The sequence below is a fragment of the Sinohyriopsis cumingii genome, chromosome 3 (genome assembly GCF_028554795.1).
Source record: "Sinohyriopsis cumingii isolate HCF-2022 chromosome 3, ASM2855479v2, whole genome shotgun sequence".
Classification (NCBI taxonomy): domain Eukaryota; kingdom Metazoa; phylum Mollusca; class Bivalvia; order Unionida; family Unionidae; genus Sinohyriopsis; species Sinohyriopsis cumingii.
The window spans coordinates 64,541,342-64,566,172 of NC_142963.1; the positions used below are offsets into that span (position 1 = coordinate 64,541,342).

At 32.7% G+C, this 24,831-nt stretch overlaps 1 protein-coding gene across 3 annotated transcripts in view; it reads left to right on the top strand.

Moving 5' to 3' along the window:
• LOC149802998 (putative E3 ubiquitin-protein ligase HERC4) overlaps positions 1-17,556 on the top strand; it is a 155,588-nt gene extending 138,032 nt beyond the window's left edge. For all 3 annotated transcript variants that reach the window (XM_089952541.1, XM_089952543.1, XM_089952542.1), the window contains 2 exons: positions 5,908-5,960; positions 7,747-17,556. In XM_089952541.1, coding sequence (XP_089808667.1) covers positions 5,908-5,960; positions 7,747-7,902 — 209 coding nt within the window. In that variant the 3' untranslated portion in view covers positions 7,903-17,556. The remainder of the gene's footprint in view (positions 1-5,907; positions 5,961-7,746) is intronic.
• Positions 17,557-24,831: the final 7,275 nt, after the last annotated feature.

Sequence of the window (24,831 nt, forward strand, 5' to 3'; positions counted from 1 at the left end):
TAGCAGGGATTCTTTGACGGAAAAGCTGCTTATGTTCGTACTTAGCCAGCCCAGAGGTATTTTTCAGAGCTGCTTACATTATACTTCAAGTAGTAAGTTTCTTTGTAGTGTCTCTCGTGTCTAGACCAATAGAGAACATTTGATCTTCCTTCATCCATAATCCGGCAGTGATCATTGGTCACCTGATAGCAAATGCTACTTTTCCTTGACTACAGGTACTTGCAGCAATGGACCATGGGATGCATTTTCTTCAAGAGGCCTAGTTAGTCTTGAATGAAAATGGAACCTCTTCTTTCAGCATCTAACATGGCCATGGCAGCCATCTTGAAAATCTTGTTTTTGATACTATTCCTGAATGGATGGTCATATCAACATGGAATTTTCAAAACAACAACATTTTATGAAATACGATTGATCCTAAATAAAATATTGCTGATTTGACCTCCAATATGGCCCCAAAGTGGCCATCTTGAAAATCTTTGTTATGATAAAGCCTGTACAATTATTAATTTACCTTTTTGAATAATTTTGTTGTAATTGTTTTAATTGTATCAAAATTATGACATACTGGTCAGAAAAGTCTTGAAAATCCAAGCACAGTAAAATAGGAGATCGATGTTTTTATCCGTCATTAGCTGGGACTAATATATTATGTGTGCTAGTACCAGTTATTGATAATTCTCTGATAAATAAACAAATGAAGAAATGGAAGAATTAATACATTGTATCAGTTCCTGATAGGTAATGAGTTATTATGGGGGTGCTCACCGGTTATTATATACTTTTGAGAGAGTGACGTATATAAGGTGAAGTTGTTTGCATTTAAAACATGCACACTGGAGAGAATGTTGACATACCTCTATACTACATTAATGTAATGTTGATAATATTTCTTTGGATATTGTACTTTTGGAAATTGTACATGATCTAAGCACCCTGCTAACTAAAATGACTGCTCCATGTGCTAAAAAAATCATCCTGAATTAGTCTAAGTACACTATCCATAGCAGCTATTAAAACAGGGAAAATGAATTTTTCCAGACTAGACAATACCAGCTATTGAAAGTGCAATGAATGAATTACCAAATATGTAAAATGTAAAAAAAGTTATTGGCTCTTTTTTATACAATTTACCTCTGAAGTTCAGGAAGTGAAAATGACCAAGTGGAGCTAGCATTTTTTGCACATCTGAAGTAAGGCCAAGCTGTATACACTATAACCCATATTACACCCATCAATCATAGACGAAAATAAAGGGAATTAAAGGTTCTTTGAACTATACCTAAGATATACAAGGTCTTTTTTAAATAGCCAGTATAACCAGTGAGGAAATCGGGGGAAATTCTTTTTCTTTAACATTCTAACCCTATGCAAAATACGAAACTGTAGAGCGCCATCTATAACAGTGACAAGAAAACACCAGGCCATTTTTTACCAAATTTTGGGAGAGTATCCTGGTGTGAAGAGCTTACAAATTTGTGTAAATGATGCTGAGGTACACATATCTAAGGCTACATATGACTAGGAAGCTTTTCGGTCCACTGCATTGTGACCTTAGGTACACATCCCTAATATAACTTTGAAGAACAATTCTGTACTGAGTCTTTTAGCACAATAATATAATTTAATTTATTATCCAGTTTCAACCATTAATCCTTAATGCTAAATTTAAGTAAAATTTGACAGGGGCCAAAATAAGAAAGTAGCTTATGCTAGTTTAGAGTTACAGGTTTATGGTTATGCAGAGTTATCCCCCTTGCAGACAAAAGTTCAAAACAGTTAAAAATGTGGTGCCAGTCTAACCAGTTTAAATATACAGTGCAACCCCGCTTTAATGCGCCCCATGATAATGTGAACTCAGATACAATCCAGTTGTGGCATGGCTCCAGAAATTCTTTATATTCAAAGTACATGAAATAGTGTATAAAAAACGTATTATCATTTTGTTGAAGAGATCATGTATGAATTGAATATAATACAATTGTGGCTTGGTTCCTGAAATTTTAAATACATGTATGTGTATTTTTCTCCTACCCAGATTATTATTTTTTTAAGTATGTGATATGTGTATAAAAAAATGTATTATTATTTTGGAGAAGAGATCGTGTATGAATTAGAATGTAATATGATTGTGGTGTGTTTCCTGAAATTCTAAATACATGTATGTGTATTTTCTCATACACTGATTTTTTTTTTTAAGTACAGTGAAATAGTATGTAAAATGTTTATTATCATTTGGGGGAAGAGTTCGCGTATGAATTTGAATATAATACGATCTTGGTGTGGCTTCTGAAATTTAACAATTTCACCAGGTTCTTGAAGTGTTATGCCAAAATAAACCTTATCGGAAATGTTACTTATTACGGATCCATGAGTAAAGCCAGCAGGTCGTCTTTTTTGTGATTGTATTTAATTAATTCTGTATACAATCATTGCTCAAACAATAGCCGAGATGTATTTGTTCTTTAACTGCATATACAACCAAGCAGCAAACAATGCAGTGGTTGATAAAAGATTCTCACAATTTAATAAACATCAAAAAACGAAAGCTGCCAGTGTGTTTGCTGGGCTTGGCAGTGTTATTAGATGCAATCAGTTCACCAGCAAATAATCTCCACTTTATTAGTTGGAAATTGAAAGGGTATAAAATTGTACATGCATTCAGCTTAAAAATCTTTATAAAAGTATTTTTCACATGTTTCTTTCAATATTCACAAAATCTGAAGTAAAAGTTGTAAGCACGCTGAAAGCATGTTTGTTAATTATTATTGCTGTAGTCATTCAAATGAGTAGGCGTACAAGTGTTAATTATTGGGAATTTACAATGGATAAAAGTACATGGAAATGCATATGAGAAAATTTGAGCAGTATAAAATGTGTACAGTAACTGTTCATAGACCATGGAACGTAATGAACCATACATGTACTTTGTCTTTCTTAACCAAATTTTGCTGTTAATTTTTCCCATTGAATTCAGACATATAATATCTGTTAAAAATTACTGAATAGTTTAAATATGTATGCAATTTTTGCAATGGAAATAATGTTTTATGGATTATCTGCATGTCACGACTGTACAGTATCAGATAGTAAGTAAACGGTGTTAATACTCTGTTCATGCTATATATTAGATGTTGAATTCAGACACAATGATCTGTGACAAAATTATTGAATATTTTAAATGTGTGTGCAATTTTTCAGTGCATTATGGATGAATTGCATGCCACGATGGCATGATAGTAAATGGTGTTGATACCCTATTCATGATATACATTAGACATGAATAAACATATTTGTGCCAATGCGTTGTTCTCTGAAAAAAAGTTAAATACTAAGACCCCACATTAACGAGACTCCCCTATTAACACAATCCAATTTGTTTTACCCCAATTATTACTTTATAGTGGAATTCCACTGTATATAGATGTGACAAAGCTAGATACAAAGACTAGAAATTTTCACTAATACACTTGTTTTTACGTGGACTTAGTTTATAAAGTAAAATTATAAAGAGCTGACCTCGAGCATACATATTAATGGATTTGACAAGTATTTATATTTAGCTAAAGCAGTCTGACATTTATTTCAAGGTCAGAAGACATAGGTCATGACTGTTGAGTTCACCTAACTATGAGGGCAGGCAAGTTAATGGTATGGTCCTCCATCCAGTGAATGTCATGTATTGTCCATCCATAATTGCTATTTTCAGCTTCTTTTCAAAAGTTGCTAGATGTATGGCAACCACCTTAGCAAATGTCATCTAGATGTGGAGGCCATTCATTTTGTAGCTCTGCTAGTCATAGACCCAAAGAGCTTATGTTTTGACTTTTCACCTGCAGAGGACTGCCACAAAAGTTTACAGACACATTTATCCCAAGATCTGGTTGATCCGAAATAAAAACAGTACCTATGGACATCTGAAATGGCCTCCACTGCCATTTTCAAAATCTGGTTATCACTACTACTAAATCCATGGTCATTTTGATATGGGGTTTTCAATTTAAGAATTTGTATCATGTCATGTTGATAATACATAGAAATGGTGATGATCTAACATCAATAATGACCACCATGATGGTCATCTTAATTTTAGCTCATGAATTTATAGTCATATCAATATGGGGTTTCCACCAAATGTTTCCTTGATGTCAAGTTGATCTGGGGCCCCAAGTGGCCGAGTGGTCTAAAGCACTCTCTGTTACGGATCACTGCCATCTCACCTCTGTGTGGGTTCGAGTCTCAGATTCGGCTAATGTGGGTACGTGGGAAAGCTTGCCACTAGCTTCACGTGGGCTGGTGGTTCTTTCCAGGGTTTTCCAGGGTTCTTCCTCCACCATTAATACTGGCCACCATGTATAGTCTATCATGTGCTGAAAAATGGCATTAAACCCTACAACAACAACAATCAAGTTGATCCTAAATGAAAATGGTACATATCTTGCACCACATTTTCTACACTCACCAAGAAGAAATGGTCATGATTCATGGAAATTAATTCAAAAAGCTTTTCTTTCATTCAAAAAGCATTTCTTTCATGGATGCCAGTCTGCCATCAAATGTGATCACAATTACTGTACAAACCTTTCCAAAACCACTAAATAGACTTCGATGAAAATTGAAGCAAAGCATCCTGGTGGAAAGGCCTTTCAGGTTCTTACAAATGATTCCAATGTGCCATAAAATATATCCACCGTTACAAAAATATAAAAGAACAACAACTTTGAATGACTACTTTCCAAACACTGCTTAACAGAATTGTACAAAATTGAAATGAAAGCAGGAAGGGCTTTTAAATGATACAACCTGCCATCAATATGGCACCCATTACAAAAAAAAACATTTTTTAACTCTTTTTTTTTTTTAACTGAAAAAAATTAACAAATTTGACAGAAAGACGACTAGCATGAATATTTTTGACATTTATACAAATGATGATGATCTGCAGTCAAATATAGATCCTGTTACTAAAGAAGACGAAGTTTTAAATGACTTACTCTAGAAAACAAACTCGAAAACAAAATATTAAAATATTTGACAAGCACCATGGCATGAAAGGCATGAAAGTTCGTACACATTATGCTAATCTGCTATCAGATATGATGACCATTTCCAAAAGCAGAAAAATGTTTTAAAGATGTCTCAAAAACCAGTGAACAGAGTACAACAGAGAACATCCTAGCTTGAAGTGCATTCAGTTACATACAAATGATGTTATTTGGCCTTACAGTATGGCATTTAAACAAAAAATAGAACACAATTTAAACAAATTTATCTTTAAATACAATCAAATATGGATGAAGATACAGAATTTTTTTCTGCAAAAAGCATCCTACTAAACTAGATTTATTGGCCATCTGCTTTTGCCTTTGTTTGTTTGGTAGATATTAGGTTGATGAATGATCTCAGACACACATTACCCATTTTTTTTATCTGTAATGGCATACTGGTAGGCCCATCCGATCTGATTAAAATCAGATCTACACAGTCCTTCATGGAGATCTGATGGACATAAGGTCATGTTCAGTTGACCTTGTTCACCAATCAAATCACAAGTTTCAAGTTTGTGAAAGTAACCTATGTCATCCAGAACATAATTACTAGCAATAATTCTGCTTAACACCAAATTTGGAATGCTTAATTAGATTGAGGCTTGTCATAACACAAATGAGTATCAATAGACTTGTATCAAACCAGATATATGGATTCATCTTTATTACCTGGAATAAGTGCCAGATCAGTGGTCTGAAAATATTTCTTATCTGTGTTGGAATTTATAGAGAGTATAATATATGGTTTCAGTACCATGTACTTAGAATACCAGAAGGGTAAAATAGGACTTCATGTGCATTCCTTCCAGTCTGTATTAGCCAGTAGAACATTAGTCCTATATGTTTTTATCTATTACAGTGTTCTTAACAGGCAGTGACAAAATTCCAATTACGGGAATGAAGCATTTTAAGGTAAGATAATTTTAAGATAACATTAAGTACAAACTTTTGAAGTATATTATAGTGATCTGACATTGTACAGGGAGTAGAAATTTCATGGGAGTGGAGGTAGCAATTGATGGTGCATGTCAACCTAGTTTCATTAAGGTTAAGAACATATCAACATTTATTATTATTATTATTATTTCTAAAAAAAACAAATGATATCATTGGTATCTAAATTGGTTTCCTTTAACATTAAAATTTTGTTAAAGATTACTGAATCACTTATAACTGTATGTCTTGGTTTCTGTTGCATAGTCTCCATGAACAAATAGAATCAACTCTAAATGTACATATATCTTGTATCAGATATATTCCATGTCTTTTTATGCCTCTGTATGTGAGATGGAGTGGGGGAATGTATCTATCACATCATCACTAAAGCATTTTTGTTTCTGGAGAATAACCATTCAATTATTTTAACCAAACTTGGTTCACATGTCAAGCATTTTGATATCACTTAAAATATCCTCATTGTTTTATGATGGGGATATATCACCAACTATATTCCCATCATAAAATAACAATGAATCAGAAACACTGTTTTATTTTGTGATGGGGATATAGCTATTGCTATGTCCTTTCCATCATTCACTATGTCCATCAAATCCATAAACATTTTTGTTTCCATCGCATAATTATGAAACTGTTTGAAGTTATTTCAGACTTTTTATACTTGTTCAACAAATTGCTATCAGTCAGGTCGTGAAGGAGTACCTTTTGTTATTAACACTTTCCACATAAAATATCTTTTGTTACTGTGTTAACAAATTAGTGTGTAACTTAAATGTGGTGGCCCATAAGCTAGTAGCACAAGTTGTATACAAATGTATGCTACCCTACCATAGTGTACTTTCAGTAGCAATTATTTACATAAAGGGCTGGGATGGAGGAATAAGTCTCCTCTACACAACTATCATTTTTGTAGCACCCCTTGCAATTTTAGGCAATTTAGAAATTTTCATTGAACCCTATCTATTATTTTAAATGTAGAATTTGGTAAATTAGAACTTTTAAAAATTTGTCAGTCCAATCCTTATTTTTGTTTCAGTCTTTATCATTGAATCTTATCATTGCACATACAGTTATAGCTTTTGAGAATCTGACATTGGAGGAACTCACATATTAATCTAGCAGAAACTGGCCTGATTGCACACGATCTAAGATGGAATAGCCTGAGAGTAGGTGGTTTTTTTTAACCTCCAACTGTTTGATATATATTAATCTAGCAGAAACTGGCCTGATTGCACAAGTTCTAGGATGGAATAGCCTGAGAGTAGGTGGGGTTTTTTTTCCTCCAACTGTTTGATATATATATTTGAACTTGGCAAGGCAAATTAAGTTATGATTATCATTTTGAGCAAATCATTCACCTTATCCAGTTGTTTTAGAGAAAACTTATTTTAAATAAGTTAGATTCATCAATGATGATTCTTTCATTAGATAAAAAAATTGTTCCATTCTACTTTTGGGTCATGCATAGTGATGTACAAGTGTGAGCAGACCTTGTATCTTGCTCATAGTTTGTCAGTTGTTTCAGTGAGATGGCCCTGTGTTAAAGACAAATTTGTTAGTGATATGCCGAATTTCAGTACTTGAAAACATATCTTGGCACACAAGTATGGGTCTCAAACCAACTAGATCTAATGAAATTATGTAAGAATAATTGTGAATTTCATTCATTGTACAATGATACTGATAACTGTTGACTACTGTATTACATGTAAGAAGTGTTTGTTTTTTTCCTGTATTTCAGATTACAATTCAGCCAATGAATGTAGATGAAATATATCTTCCTGTTGCTCACACTTGCTTCAACTTACTGGACCTTCCCAGATACAACAGCAAGGAACAAATGGCATTAAAACTTAAACAAGCCATTGAGCAAACAGAAGGCTTTGGACTGGTTTAGTTGTCAACCATCATCAAAAGATGAGGTTTGAAGGAGCTTATTCAAGACTTCATGTGTTGTTTTATTGGTGGAAAAATCTTGATTCAGGATTGGACTCTAGACATGATCAAGAATGAACTTGCAGTGCACAAATTAATATCTGCCTGTCAGTTGAGCAGTTTTGTTTCAAAAGGTTCTTGAACAAGAGAGTGGACATCATTCTGTACTGCTGGAAATTTAACTTTCATAATATTTTGACTGACTTTTGTGGTTGTGTGTTTATTAAAATATGTACAAAAGATGGACAAAATTATGCAAGTCAAATATTGTAAACAATTTTTTATGATCATTTAGGTGTCCAATACTACAATGTATCAGTTCACTACTTGATTATTTGTGTTTTTTCCTTATCACTCTACACACCAAGGTATAATCGGCTAAGATTCGATTGAGTTAAAAGAGTCACTGTCATCTGAAACATTTAGCTTCAGGTGGTTACACATCCTAGGACATACGCCAAGTATGTACTTCTACTTTAAACAACAGAAATCGACAGTTGACATACTTTTTTTCATTTAAACGTAAACTACACTAAGATCTCATATAAATGTCTCTTTTAAGTGGAATTTTACATTTACAATTTATGAAAAACATGTTCTTGTAAAGAGAGATAAAAGGTCTGTACAAGTCTGATTCACGATGTAAGATGAAAAGCTTGGCTGGGAAAATAATTCCAATATTATTTTTTTATTTTAATTCATGTTGCTACACAACTGTATATTTTGATAATTACTGCGCAGATTGTTTTGTTTCAATTTATTATAATTAACACAGATAATTCTTCAAGATTATATAGGGGCCCCAAGTGGCTGAGTGGTCTAAAGCGCTCTCCATTACAGATCACTGCCATCTCACCTCTGTCTGCGTGGGTTCGAGTCTAGGATTCGGCCAATGTGGGTTTGTGAGAAAACTTGCCAGTAGCTTCTCATGGGTCAGTGGTTCTTCCCAGGGTTTTCCCGGGTTCTTCCTCCACCATTAATACTGGCCGCCATGCACAGCCTATCGTGTGGTGAAAAATGGCGTTAAACCCCACAACAACAACAACAACAACGACAAGATTATATACTACAAGTTATTGTGTGCATGAACATTTCATTTCAAATTCATTTCATTAAAACTTTTAAATGGCATCAAGAGACATTGGATCAATGTGAGGAAGAGGGCTGGTTAAGCAAAATGTCATTTTGCTTTAGACTTGTTTTTCCCTAACATTAGGATGGACCCTCTCCATTTTTTTCTTTCTTTCTTCTCTCGAAAGACTACCAAGGGATCACTGCAGTATAAAGGGTTATTGTGTTGTATACATATATTTTGGTGATGGCATTGTTGCAGAATAGTCTGTTTCTTCTACTGGTTACTCCCAGCAGACTGCATAGACCCAGATCTGCTGATACATTATCCAATGGCGGATCTGGGTCTGTGCAGTTTGAGTTGGGCTCAATTAATAAGCAACTATATCATATTTTTGTTGTCATTATGACAGATATTCATTTTCCAGCCTAGTTTCTTGTATTATTAAACAGAACTTTAGAATAGCCTTGGTGATTCAGAATACAAAAATACTATTTTCTTAAGAAGTATTTTTCTGTCTGAAATATTTTAGAATTTGAGCATCGTCACTTAAATGAGTATTCATAAAAATTTGAACAATTTAATTGTCACAGCAATATTAATACATGTACTACACAACAATGTACTGCAAAATATTTTTAATTCCATTAATTTTTGTTTTTCTTTTTAAAAGATTCACTCTTCATTGTTATCTGTTATTAGTTATGGTCTTGTAATTTTGTTTTTATTTCCGTGGAAACTGTCTTTTTCGTCATGCTCTTTGCTTATGTTAGTTGCATACATTTCATTAGAAATGTGACAATCCATGTGAAATAATAGTAATAATAAAAGTAAGTAGTACATGTATTAGTAGTAGTAGAAGTAGTAGTAGTAGAATGTGACCTAAAAAATTGTCTCATTTTGTTCAGCTTATTCTGCAATAAAAGATAAACCAATGTATGTGGCATGTTATACCAACTAAGTTTTGATGCAGGAACTTTGTACTGGTTATGAGACTGATATATAACTTATTCCGATATCTACTTACAGTTAGCTAAACACTGCTAATGAGTTGCCAAATATTAGCTAAACACTGCTTATGAGTTTCTAGAAATTAGCTAAATACTGCTTGTGAGTTGCCAAACATTAGCTAAATAATGCTTATAAGTTGCCAAAAAAATAGCTAAATACTGCTCGTGAGGTGCCAGTTGTTCATGCAAATTACTTCTTCATTGAAGTTAGTAGTACTCCTGAGCTTTTTTTCCCCACAATATAAAGCATTCATTGTTTGTAATGCCAATATCAGTTCAAAGACGCACTGCGACAGTATTGGATTTATGTGAAAATAAACTGTATATATATTTCATTTTTAAGAACTTTACAATAATCAAAATTTGGTTTCCAAAAACATATGGAGAAAAAAAAATCAGTGCAAAGTTTTGTAATTGTTTGTAGTTCTTTTGCATGAAATAGTGTCTTTCTCACATAGAAAACAAAAAGGCAAGAGATAGTTGAAAACAAAAAGGGAAGACATAGCTGAAAATAAAAAGGGAAGACATAGCTGAAAACACAAAGGGAAGACATAGCAGACAGTATTATTCATCATCAAATAAAACTGATACCTAGAAATATAAATTCACAGTACATGTCACATATAGTATCATGAACAAAGCTAATTATTTGAATAAGTGTAATTTTAAATAGTTTTTTCACACTATTCTCGAGATAGAGCAAAATCTTTAGCAATTTTGCACCATAACCATTTGTGTTACTTTTTCCTTGGCACTGTTGGCACTATGTAGCCAGTATTGTGCAGATTAGAGGTGGAATCATTTACTTAAAATTAATAAACTTATACAATTTTTTAAAAAATCTTTACAAAAAATTAAGATTACAATTATATTGTCTCTGTTGTGAGCAGTAGAAATTACATTACCCTTTTGAATTTATTTAGATTTCATTTAATTCTATTGTATTCTTTATAAACTTGCATACTTTTGTGTATTGTGCATTTTAAAAGTGACAAGATAAACACCTATAATATATGTTAATAGGAAAAAAGTATTTCAGATTTTGAAGTGAGATGTACATTGTAGAAACTCCCATTTTAAAATTAATAGCTGTAATGGTCATTGACCAGAATAGCTTACATGATGGCCTTGTATCTGGTGTCCATTAGCACAAGTTTGTGAATATTGCTTCTCCTAAACTGTTGGGAGGATTGCCAACAAACTTAAGAGACATTCACCCCAAGATCTAGTTGGTCCTAAATGAAAATGGTGCTCTTCAGATATCCAGTGTGGTCACCACAGCAACCATTTTGAAAATCTTGTTGCTACTACTCATGCACAGATGGTTAAATCAGCATGGGATTTTCACTGTCAAGTCTACTTACTCCTTGCTTTTTTAATCATATGAATGGTGACAGCAGAGATTAAATAATGCCAGCTACCCTTTGAACTCCACTTTTATATCATTAGATATAAACTTTGAAAATGCCAAATTGTATATCTTCTGTTTAAAGCCAGTTACTATACAACTGCAAATAAGTTTCAGTATCTATCTGAGTAGAAATGTAAGTATCTATACATAGGGTTTAATGGTATGTCAACACACTACTGTCTGTATGTTGCCTATTGATAGAGAAGTTCTATCAATGTAAAGATAAAGAATTTTTTTTTAAATCTCTAAGAAGATAAACTATTTGAAAAGAAACATAAACATCTAAAAATATTAAAGTTGAAGATATTACAATTTCTAAAATTGATAGTGTATAAAATAAATAGCAAAGGCAACAAATATAAAATCCTTAAATTATAGAGTCAACATTTTCTTAATATAAATTGCATTCCCTCAAAAAGTCCAAGATCTTTGCTGGTGATGCATCATCCAAAAATACAGCTGTAAATAAATGGATAAGTATCATTTTGAGAAAAGGCCCGTTATAACACTGCAGTCATAAAATATTTCTTTCAAATTCCATAACCAGCTAGTTTTAAAAGAATTTAGTCAGTTTGTGAAATATAATTTAAAAAAAGCAACCCTGATTAAAGGTGTATATTTGACTTGTTGATTGAGTCACAATTATAGTAGTCTGGATGCATAATTGGGTGAGAAAAAGACCCCAACAAAGGCATACAGTCAGTCATTTGGTTTTACCTCTAATGTAAAATGAGGAACTGGTCACTTTTATTGGGGATGAATTGGCTCAGTTGGTAGTGCATCAGACTTATAATCCAAGAGGCACAAATTCAGTACCCATTCTGGCCAGCCCCTGTCTGCTGACTCGGGCAGTGATCTCCCATTTCCTCAGCAGTAAAGTGCTAAGTGTCAAAAAATTTCCCCAAGCAAAAACAAGAACTTTATTGGGTACCATTGAGAATGGGATGATAGAAATATTTAGCACTTGCTTATATATGGACGTAATATTTTTATTTTCATTTTTTATATGCTTAAAAGTAGTTGTATGTGATATTGTTGAACATTGATATATTTAATGGTGTGAACCTAGTGATACAGATATCACAATATTAATTTATGATATTGATATAACATGATATTAACTTGAAAAATATTCTTAGAAGCCCATTATTTCTTTTTAAATTTATATTATCGATGTTTTCTCATTTGACAATCTTTCCAGTTGACATGGTGTATTCAGAAATAAAGATAATGTAAAAATTCCATAATGGTAAATTTTCATCGATGCTCCAGCATGCAACAAAAAGTTAAGAATTGGCAAGTGAAAGTGGTCAACTAATTGGCCCCTGAAGACCTTCACAACCAACTATAAAATGACATCAAGTCTTTGTAATTTGCAATTACAAATATATACCATATTATATACTAAAAACATTTGGCAAATTCACAGTTAAATTCCATTTTGTTTGTGAGGCATTGGCTTCCTACATCATTATCTTTACATTGCCTGTCTAGCTTAGAGCCTAGCTATCAGATCAGAGTCTGGTATACTGTTTAAAAGAAAAAAAACAACTCATGGTTTTAACTAATACTTCTTTAATTTGCCTTGATGAAAATAGAGACTTTATGTCAGCTTCTCCCATTAATTCCCAACACAATTGATTTCTGCTCTCAATGTCTACTGATCACCAATTCATTTGTTTAGCCTGGCTGATTGCATGCACTGTGATCTGAGGATTCTTAGTGTATATGAGCATTCTAATCAAAAAAAGTAATTTCAGGACCCTTTGTGTACATTCCAGTGAAACATAGGTCAGCATGAAACGCTTAAGAGCAAAACAAATGGCAAGACCCATTTCACCAACATTCATGAAAACTGATACGAAGATATATCTTGATGAAAGTAACTGCACCACACCAAAGTCGGTGTAACCAACTGAATGATGCATTCTCGAGCAACTTTTGTACTTTAAGCAGTTTGTTTGTTACACTCCCAATATCTCAGACCCAAATTTACCTATAATTGTGTGCATAGATCTCCATGAAAGTAACTACTGTATCAGTTTGGGCCAGTTTTCAGGCTTGAATGACATATTTTCAGCAGGTTTTTGTTTCCATTATATCCCCATTTTCTTAAACCACAATTGATGTTCAATCATGAACATGACTGTACAAAAACAAGATGACTATGATGCAGTGTCCATACTGAAGTTACATATTTCTCAACTTGCTGACTGTTACACTATAATTTTTACCCTATTTCACGAACATTTGTGAAAATTGGTATGTGATTGTACCTCACACTTAACCCTAACTAATCTAGGTCAGTGTGAGCTAGATTTTCATGCTTGAATGACACAAGTTTTCAGCAACTGTCTTTGCACCTTCAATATATTGGACCCTATTTCATCTTACACTGATAAAAGTAGTATGTATCTTAACAAGATTTTGGACAATATATTCATTACGTACTCAATATCTTAAAACCTAGTTTCTCCTACACTTACGAAAATTGCAGTGTAGGTGAATACAAGGTGAGTAAAGCAACAAGATCTAAACCAGGCAGATGTAACCTAATTTTCATGCTTGTGTTACTTTTGTGTTTTACTTTCATGTTTTCAGTTATGTTTGTTACACCCTCAATATCATGGATCCTATGTCACCTACACTTATGAAAATTGATATGTGGGTGCATCTCAAAAGAGAGTGACACAATTATGCCAAAAGTAGGACATATTTTGAGACACATGTTCTGGTTTTTTTAAATACCAGTCCATATATTGTTGGCCACTCCAGGTATGCTCCTGTTGTTGAGTGAGTTCATGCTTTTTAGTAAGAGGAAGATTTTGAATAATCAAATAAGTCTTAGTTAACCCTTTTCCTCTAATGAAATTTAAACTTTATGACCAAATTAAGTAAATGATATTTGTTTTAGAAAAAGACCTATTTTCTAATAAATTTTTCATTATTTTGAATGATGCATGATCCTCAGGTGCAAGCATATAACATGGAGAAATATATGATTTAAATAAAATTTACAAATAACATTGAATACCTGCACAAAAGATAAATTTTTGATTGCAACATGCCTTGTAACTTTGGCAACAGAATGGGTAATGAGGTTAAGGTACCTTTCATGATGCTTAATATTTTGTTAAACCATGGAAAAAGAAGCTTTAGATGAAATAAGACAAAAACAAAAGAAACAAAAGAAAAATTTAACATATATATATATATATATATATATATATATATATATATATATATATATATATATATATATATATATATATATATATATATGAAGATCACAGAAATGATGGAATAATTATAAGTGTATACAATTAAGAGATTGTAATAAGTGTATGGACAGAAGTGCAACATTTCTATATCACATTGAAAGCAAAGTACATTGTTGATTAGACCTGTACACAAAGATCAAATAGAGACATAATGTAGAACAGCAAACCATGTGAACACTGTGCTTTATTTCTGTCAAGGGAGATTATCGACACTGGTTACCATGGTACCCAGTTTTGCAGGTGGATGCAAAGATATACTCAGAAACATAATTTCATTGAATTTATTAACTGCATAGCAAACAGATTTTTTTTAGTGTGTGCTACAAGTAACATTATATAAATTAATTTTATTCTTTCTGGTATCATTGTTAGTAAGTATGTAGAATAGAAGCAAAACTTTTACAGAATTGGTTAAATTGTACCATTGTATACCTTTGTTCTGTGTGAATGTTCACGGCAATGTAAAAGCAATTTGAGGTGTTTTTTTTAGGTACAGTGGTATTCATTATTATTGTTAACTGTTTAAAAGATTATCTACATACTTCATTAGATAAAAAATTTCGCAGCAGCAGAAAAAAAATGAGGTTATGAATGTGGTTTATACACAGATGAAATAAAGACCTAAACAAAGAGATGTTTCATACTTGACTTCTACAATAAAATAAAGATTACAGGAGTATATTGCATTCTCTCTCTCAGTTTAACTAATTTACGTGAATTATTTGACCATCCTGGTGGTAAAGTGTCACGATTGCCAAGTCAGCACATGTGCTACATAGAGAAGTATATTGACTGTATGTACTAAGTCATAACTCTAGTCAAACTGCAAACAACAAATGATCCTGATCTGCTATTGCATGATGTGCCTGAAGATCAGGGTCTGTGCAGTTTGCAGTTGAACTTGTCTTTTAAGCTAAGTATATTCAGTAATGTTAGTAGCAGATGCAGGAGTAACCTACATCTTTCTCATTTAAGAAAGTACTCGTGAATCATTCAGGTTTATTTTAGCAGAAATTATGCTCAAATGTAAGCATATAATAAAATGTCGAATATGAGTGTGTGCATAATAAAATGTTTTTAATTGTATCATTGGTATTTCAAGTATATCTTTTTTGTGGCATTGATTTTGGGTTCCCCTCGAACATTTGTACATATTGTTTACCTTTCTGTACTTGCATACAAGTCAGTATCAAACTACATACAACAAATATCCTGATCTGCCGTTGCATTATGCGCCTGCAGATCAGGGTCTATTTAGTTTTTTACTGATTACTCCTAACAAACTACACCAATGCAGATATGCCAGTGTATTATGCAATGGCATATCTGGGTCTGTGCAGTTTGCAGTTGGACTAGTCTTATAAGTGAGTACATATGGTATATTTTAATGTACACCCAGTTCCTACAAGTGCAGACTATGAGCTACCTTCATAAAATGTCCTGCAGATCAGGGATAACGCTGTTCATACTTATCCAAATTTAGACATACCTTGGCAGATTTTACAATGGCAGATCTGGATCTATGAAGTGCACACATGAGTGCACATTATAATTCAATTAATGTATAGATAACATAATTTTATTGCTCAAGGTGTAATACATACTTGGGAGATGAAGTTTTACTTACGCACATCAAACACTCTATTATGTGTATATTCTATCAGACAAGACTGAGTGGTACCAGATCTTGACCTTCAATAAAATTCTGAGAGAAAAAAAAAGGGATGAATTGATTTCAGTGGGTTTTTTTTAATAGAATTGATATATGAAAAGAGCTATTTACGTTATAAATAAACTGTTCATTGTTATGTCTGCATATTTGTGATGCTTGATTCACAGCTTTATCAAAATAAAATAGTCCAGTGCATGAAAGAGATTAATGGCCACATCATGGCAAGATTTGAAAGTGAGATATGTTCCACTCAGACATCTGTTTATATGCCCACCACAAGATGTAGCATATTATGTCTATAAACCCATCCATCAATCCATTGCCAGTTTTTTTTTTCTTCCGTAAAATAATTCAAGAGTTCTCCACCATCCAGTTACCAAACTTTGTGGATTACTTGCACTTGGGTTAAGAAAGAAATCTATTGATTTTGGGGTCAAAAACATGAGGGTTATTGTATTGTCACTATGACTAAAAAGAAGACAATGATTTCTGAAGACAAAATTTTTTTTGGTCCACCATCTCTCATTTTCAAACTTTGCAGATGGCTTGCATTTGGGTAACAAAGAACCGTATCAATATGAGGGTCAAGGTCACTGATTTTGGAGTCAAAGGTTTTTGACTGAAGAAAATGCTGCACAGAAAGTTTTGTTATCTACATAGCAGATTATTAAACATTGGATGGGCATGTCATTTTCATGGTACTCTTTTAAAAACCCCATGCAAATAACAAAACTTGTAATGAATTCTTTTCTCTATTGAGTCAAATAAAGAAGGATTGTTGATTCTATTGGACTAAATATAATCGTCTGAAGCAAAATGTTAGCCATGAAATATCTGCATTACTTTTATCAGATAAATACATTTGTTTATGTTCTGTGTGCACGTCTAATTGACGTGCATGATTTTGTATTTGTTGTACTTTGTACACGGAGAGAAAAAATGCCATTTTAGAAGAAATTTAATGAAATGCATGTCCAAATGATGTGAAACCATGTGAAAATAATGCGATTTTATAATATACATGTTGTGCAAAGTGCATCTGCCAAAAAATTCCTGGATGCATAATCATTGTAATCATGAAAGCAATATGTTGTATTATACTATTTAATTACTGACTTCTTATCCTAAATTTGTAATACTTTCAAGAGCTAATAAAAACTTTTAAAACTATTTGTCCCTTTCATGTTTTCAGAAACCTTATGTGTTATCTCAGTCTAGATTTTTAACTAAATCAGATGTTTCCATGATTACCTAACTTGAGACCATGATTACCTCAACTGAGACCACGTTTACCTCAATTGAGATCATGTTTACCTCAATTGAGACCATCTTGTATTTAATCTTCCCAAAATAAATTTGTGGAAGAAATCTACTCCATCAAAAACACTAGGATTTTCCCAACATCATATAAGTCTTACAAAACTTATAAATGCTTATATAGTATGGGTGGTGATGACAAGTGTCTGTTCTCAGCATGCATGGAAACGCCCTGAGACATCTTTTCTTAACAGACAGTAAACATATATTTGAGATTTCCATGCTGATTGTGGAACTCATTTCCATTGCCTGCTCATAGGACTGTATTGATTTACTCTACTTGCTGCAGAGACATTTCATATTTACATCTTCAGTATTCTGTGAGTGATACTTGCATCCTTCTTGGGAGACGACAGCTGCTATACAACTATTAACTCTGGGAGAAAAGCTAACCATTCAATTCATTTTATTGTTTTATTCACCTAAAAAACTAATGTTTATTATACCAGACTAATACCATTGAGTCCATGCACCTACTGTCATCAATAACTTTCTTTGCTTGCCCTATTCTTGATAGTTGCCCCTTTCTGTGGACTAAAAAGACCAATTGGTTCTGTTGCTAATGATGGTTATCTTCAATTTTCTGTTGGGGTAAGAAACATTATTCTGGCACAGGTTGGTTTATGAGTGTTTTCGGGGTGTACTCAAAGACAGTCCTGTAGTCGATCATATTGATGGAGAAAAGCTCAATAATTCCTTGAAGAATTTACGAGTCATTATACAGAGTCAAAATAGCGATTTGGAAATACTGGGATATGTAAAACAATCACAAAAAGAGCGGTTAAATCCGTAAATACAGTGACTGGCGAAGAAATGATATTTCAATCAATAAACTCAGCTGATAAAATATACAAATCTGCTTTTTGAAAAAATAGATATGAAAAATGACATTTCAGTATTATTGAAGAGACATAAATCTATCACTCTCCGGTAGAGTAATTAAGCAATGTTGCTACTGATATATTACATTTTATTTTGTTTAATTTTTTGTGTCATTATACTCATTGTTAAAATACTCGTTCAAATAATTATTTATTCATTCTGTAACTTCAATGGTTGGTGGAGAAACTTTCACTTTCATATATGTATAATTATGTAAGTTTCCCCAGTCATGAAACATATAAGGTGTTTTTATCTAGCATAAAATGTCATAATTCAACAGTTTCTTTTTTATCACTCTGAGATTTCTATTGTTGAAGGGAGATAACTCTGTCAAGCTTAAACACTCTCCAGTAAAGGTGGTGCTCTTCAGTTTCGTATTTTGCATAGGGTTAGGATTTTAAAGAAAAAGAATTTCCCCGGCTTTCCTCACTGGTTATACTGGCTATTTAAAAAAGACCTTGTATATCTTGGGTATAATTCAAAGAACCTTTAATTCCCTTTATTTTGGTATATGATAGGTGGGTGTAATATGGGTTATAGAGTACACAGCTTGGCCTTACTCCAGATGTGCACCTTTTTGCTAGCTCCACTTGGTCATTTTCACTTCCAGAGCTTCAGAGATAAATTATATAAAAAAGAGCCGATAACTTTTTTTACATTTTATATATTTGGTAATTCATTCATTGCACTTTCAGAAGCTGGTATTGTCTAGTCTGGAAATTCATTTTCCCCATTTTAATAACTGCTATGGATAGTGTACTTAGACTAATTCAGGCTGATTTTTTAGCACAAGGAAGCATTCATTTTAGTTAGCAGTTTGTTTAAATCGTGTACAATTTCCAAAAGTGCAATATCCAAAAAAATATCCACATTACATTAATATAGCATAGAGGTATGCCACCATTCTTTCCATTGTGCATGTTTTAAATGCAAACAACTTCACCTTACATATGTCACTCTCTCAAAAGTACATAATAACTGGTGAGTGCCCCCAAAGTAATTCAGTAGTTACCTTGCTTGTTACTACGTATTGATCTCAAGAAGGGAGATAACTCTGAAGCATATCTTTCTCCAGTAGATCTCATTTCTTTAATCATCTAATTAATTATTAACCATCTGTGTGATAATTAATATCAGTGGAATAACATAATTTTGTAATAGTTCAAATTAGTAGAATGATAATTGTGCTTTCTAACTTATCGACAAAATCAAAGCAGAAAACAGGTCACACACGCCGTTACATATAAAATACAGCTATTTTTAGATCTCTAGGTAAATGTCTGTATTTCAACCCTGACTTTGTCAAGGCAGAAATATATACATACAATTATTTTATACAGTGTGTTTAGAAACAGAAATAAATCCACGCTGTGATTTTACTCAGTACTGTATAATAATCATCTGTAGCAATCCAGCATAGGTAACTTTATAATAATTTCTGAAACATATCAGTAATATTGGAACATAGCACATTGCTAGCACGGCTTATTATCATACTTGGGGGTCGGCGTTCGAATCTCGTGACTGACATACTGTCGACGGTGGCGATAATCGCGGTTTTTCTATATAAGATGGGGGTCCACCCCAAAGCTCAAACTTCAACAGAAAAAAATACACCCCACCCCACCCCCACCATGTCAACACATGGTGGGTGATCTTTTGGGGGAGTGTGTGCAAACCTCTGTTGAACGTATAGAAGGCCCTGGTATATGTATTGTGCCGTCCTTAGAATTAAGATTATATATGTATCCTCTGAACTTGCTAGAATGACCTTTGACAATCTAGGGTTTCACATGGGTGTTGTGTTGTGTAAATACTTCGTACCCTCTGAACCAGCTAGTATGTCGTTTGGCAATCTAGGAATTCACATGGGTTTTGTGTTTAGTGTTGTGTATACTATATAATGAATTACAAAAATAATAATTATATTATTTGTGCAATAAAAAAATTTAAAAGAGATGGCATAAGTATTTAACTTGATCAGAAAAAATTATTTGTGATTTTGAATCATTGCAAACATGTAGATTTGAAGATAGATATATACTATCAGCAGAGTACAGATTTATAAAACTCATCAAACAAGCTATGTTCCAATCTTTGGCTGATGTGAAAGATACGGAAGTTAAAAAAATTGGTATCTCTCTCAAGCATGATCGAAAAAATTAGATCTGAATTAGCTCGCGAATACGAAATGATCAAAGTTATTAACACACGCTTGAGACAGTTACAAACGTTTATGTCAGATCGTGAAAATGAAAATAGTAAAGGGGATTTTGAAAGTGAAAGTAGTGACGAAAGTGAAAATAGTAAAGTGGATTTTGAAAGTGAAATTAATGACATCACTTATGAAAATGAAAGTTACGGCAATGTCGTGGTTAATTATCTTCTGACTTTTATTCTACCTGAGAAATAAAAAAATAAATTCTGTTACAAATATACTTGTTTATGAAATTATGATTGAACTTTTTTTTCATTAATTTGAATATATCCATGAAATTTTAAGATCTTATGTAGAGATTTATATTCAAATTTTCATTTTTTAAATCAATTAAGTGTCCGGATTGATCAGTAAGTTTGAAATGTATTCTTCACAATAACGGATGATGACAACGCAAATAAACATGATTAATAGGTTCTTGCACGATTAAATATCCAGGAGGTACTTGAGGTGAAAATGTATATAAAATATATCCTTGTTAAGCCTGACTAGATTTTCAAGATCTATTTGATAACTGCCATCAGTTGCACCACATACAAGATTGACTGCGATTGTTGAAGTTATATTTACAATTCCTGGTGAAATATGTCTACCGCCACTGTATGGATCATTGTTGTGTTTGAGAATTATTGATGGTGGAGGAGTTTTTTCCATGACTCAACAATTTGTGGAAAATATTCATTGATAATGATGTTGAGTTTTCTTTTTAGTCCGTCGGTTTAAAATCCTGGTATTACAAAAATTGGTAATTCTGTTTCAGTTAGCTGATAACAATTGAGAAATATTTCTGTTAGCAGATAATAATTGAGAAATATTTCCTTATAAGTTTCTTTTCTATTATTGTGTGGTATTGCAATCTCCGCCTTAGTTATATACTCAATATTTTTTTTATTAATATAGTCAAGGTCTGATACAACTTGATTTTAAATGTATTATTTCAATGATTTTCTTTCTTAGATTGTCATTAGCATATTCCAGAATATAGTTTTTAAATAGATTTACTAATGATTGCTGACATAGTTATATGTTCATTTCTAATTTTATTAGTGAATGATTTGAATATTTCTTCATTAATATCATAAAATCCTTCAACTGATCTGACTATACTAGCAAAATATAAATATCGAAGATTAGGATGTAATGGAGATTCTTCTTCTCAATATTTTGGAGTAGTTATTTAAAAAAATTCATTTGTGAGGAATTCATTTAAGTTTGGTTCTGGTGGTGTTTTATACTCTGGCAAAATTTCAGGCCAACCTAAAACAGACCAGATTGACGATTTATAAATATCTACAATGTAATATTGCGAATATATTTCTATCGCAGCTGATAAAGTTGGTTCGTGAATGGTGATAGCTATTGTTGATTCTCTTCCAGTTATAGATTTGGTTCTGCACTGGAATTCATCATTGATTTCCTCGATTTGATAACTACCTGTGGAAATTCCAACTTGCCAATCAGGAGTTCCATCATCTTTATTTTTATTTGCAAATACAAGCGAATTATTTGACTGTAATCCACCAAATGATTTTGATCTGATATTTGGCCAACTATAGTATACTCGTAATTTTACCAGCACTATTTCTTTCACTGGAATTGCAGTTGGAAAATTAACATTAAATTCAGGATTAGTTGAGCTTACTAATATCATAATAATCTTTTTACAGAGTTGTATTAACGACAATCTGTTGTAGTAATTCATTTGGAGTTGACATTATTATTAGTATTATTATTTAAATCAGGCGTGGATTCTGTCACATTCATTACTTCTTTGTCGATTTTAATCATTTCCGTGAACTCAGAATCTGATATTTTTCCATCACTAAGACTTGTTGATAATAACGAGGATAATTTGGAGTATGCTAATGTCACTGTATGTAATTTTATTATATAATCATTCAATTTTGCTTTTGTGCATGTACATATCTTTTTGCGATGATATTAAGAAGGCCAGCGATTGTTGTTGCAGCTGAAAAACAAATTGTTACAACTGCTGGTGCCATCACTAGCGATGGTGTTATTGTTGATAATAATACACCTGTTCCAGAAATAAGAGCAGACACTGAATAAACAATTATGTCAACGACAACTACACGTCTTTGATATTTTTTTACTTTTATCGGATACTCGTCAATGATATTGTTTAGGTTTGTTTACCATTCACTTGCTTGATTACATCTAAAATGTTGAATGTTGATCGGAGTGCTCATTATATTTAAATTAGGTGGGAATTTAGCTACTAATTCAAGACACCAATAATAAATCAAGCCGAGTTTTTGTTCTTCGGGTTCCACAGTAAATGTTTCCTCAATGTTTTGATAAAACATCACCAACATAGATCCAGGAGATCCACCTGACGGAGTCAGTAGATAACATCATGAAATTGTGGTAGATATTATAAATGTTACAACAGCATGTACTGAGAGCCTGTACATACCAGTAACCTCACCGCGATGTTTAATGGTTTTATTGAGTGGTGACCATAATGCTACTGTATATATCACGATGATAATCTGCTTGTGGGGAAATTTTAATCAGTTCAATTTTGTTAACAATATCAGGAATTCCACTTATAACATCTTCTAGTTTCTAATATCATCGATATTACTCTGCGCTATCATGATTAGCTCTGAAAATGATTGAGGATCTCTGATAATACTTAACCGTTTATTAATCATTTCAATGTTTGACATAGCTGTTTTAATATTGCCGAGTTTTACATCAGCAGTCAATGGACTTCCAAAGAGATCATCTGCGATTTTATTGTTTTTTGATAGTTTCTACGAAGATTTGAAAACATATTTACCTGAACGTCATATTCATCTCTCAGCATGGTTAATTTAGTATCTACTGTATTATAGTTATTATCTATATATTTTTTTTGTTGCAGCATCTTCATCGGATGCTGGATCTCTTAAAACAACTATTTTATTTCCATTCATGCTGAGTTCACTTGTCATTGTATCACCGATAGATCATAAATGATTGGCAACACTTTTTGCAATTTCATTTCTAATAGTTTCGATTGATATAGTTGAGTCTCTGATTCTATCACCGTCAGTAAATACTGGAATGTTATCCGTAGTAGCACCAAGAATTCTACGAATTATGTCATTCCATTTGATATTACTCGTCTTTAACACACCTTATTTATCCTGAAAAATAACAACATCTCGGTCAACTCCTGAGAAGTTCATAATATCAGCAAGTTCATCTTTAGTCGCATAATTTGACAAATTGATATCTTTTTTTTCTTGTCTTTGATAGAAGAAAATCTTCCATAAATATTTACCATCATACTTTAAGATCTGTTTAAAACGATTAACGGCTCCTTGTATACTCATGCACGACTTTATGAGACGGTAATATTGATGAAGATAAAGCGTCGAGCACAGCAATTGTTTCACGGCCACATATTGGCGGATCTGTTATTGTCTGTGTTGGTAATGTTGAATACCAGACTGGAGTTTTTATTGATTTCACGTAGCTTAAAAATTCTTTTCGTGTGGCCAACCCAGACGAATAAAAAAAAAATATTCCACGTGGATCAAATGCGTATGCAACCCACTGAGTACCAGGACCAGAACTGTTATCAAGATTAATGATACCTGTTTCAATATTGTTTGGTTGTTTTGTTAATTTATCGTGCATAAAAACACCTCTGAAATTTTTTATATTTAATTTTTTAGCAGCATCAATTAAATAAAAAATTGACATTGGAACAATTAACAAAGTGTTCCTGGAGGTCTCAGACCGTTTCCTTATTGATAAGGAGTTCCTGGTAATCTTAAACCCCTTCCCATTTTTTAAAATCCTTGTCATGTTGCTTTCTTTAATGCCATCTCTGCAAGAAGTGGAAATCGCACCACTAGAAATATTGAGTTTAATGCCTGTTTTTTTTATTGTTTGGTGCTATAGAACTGTCTGAGTTGACGTTCTGACAATGATAGTTTATTTTGACCACCTGTGATCTGATCTTTTTGCTAGTGATATTTTTATTCCGCATCTTTTCGCTGAACTTTATTGAA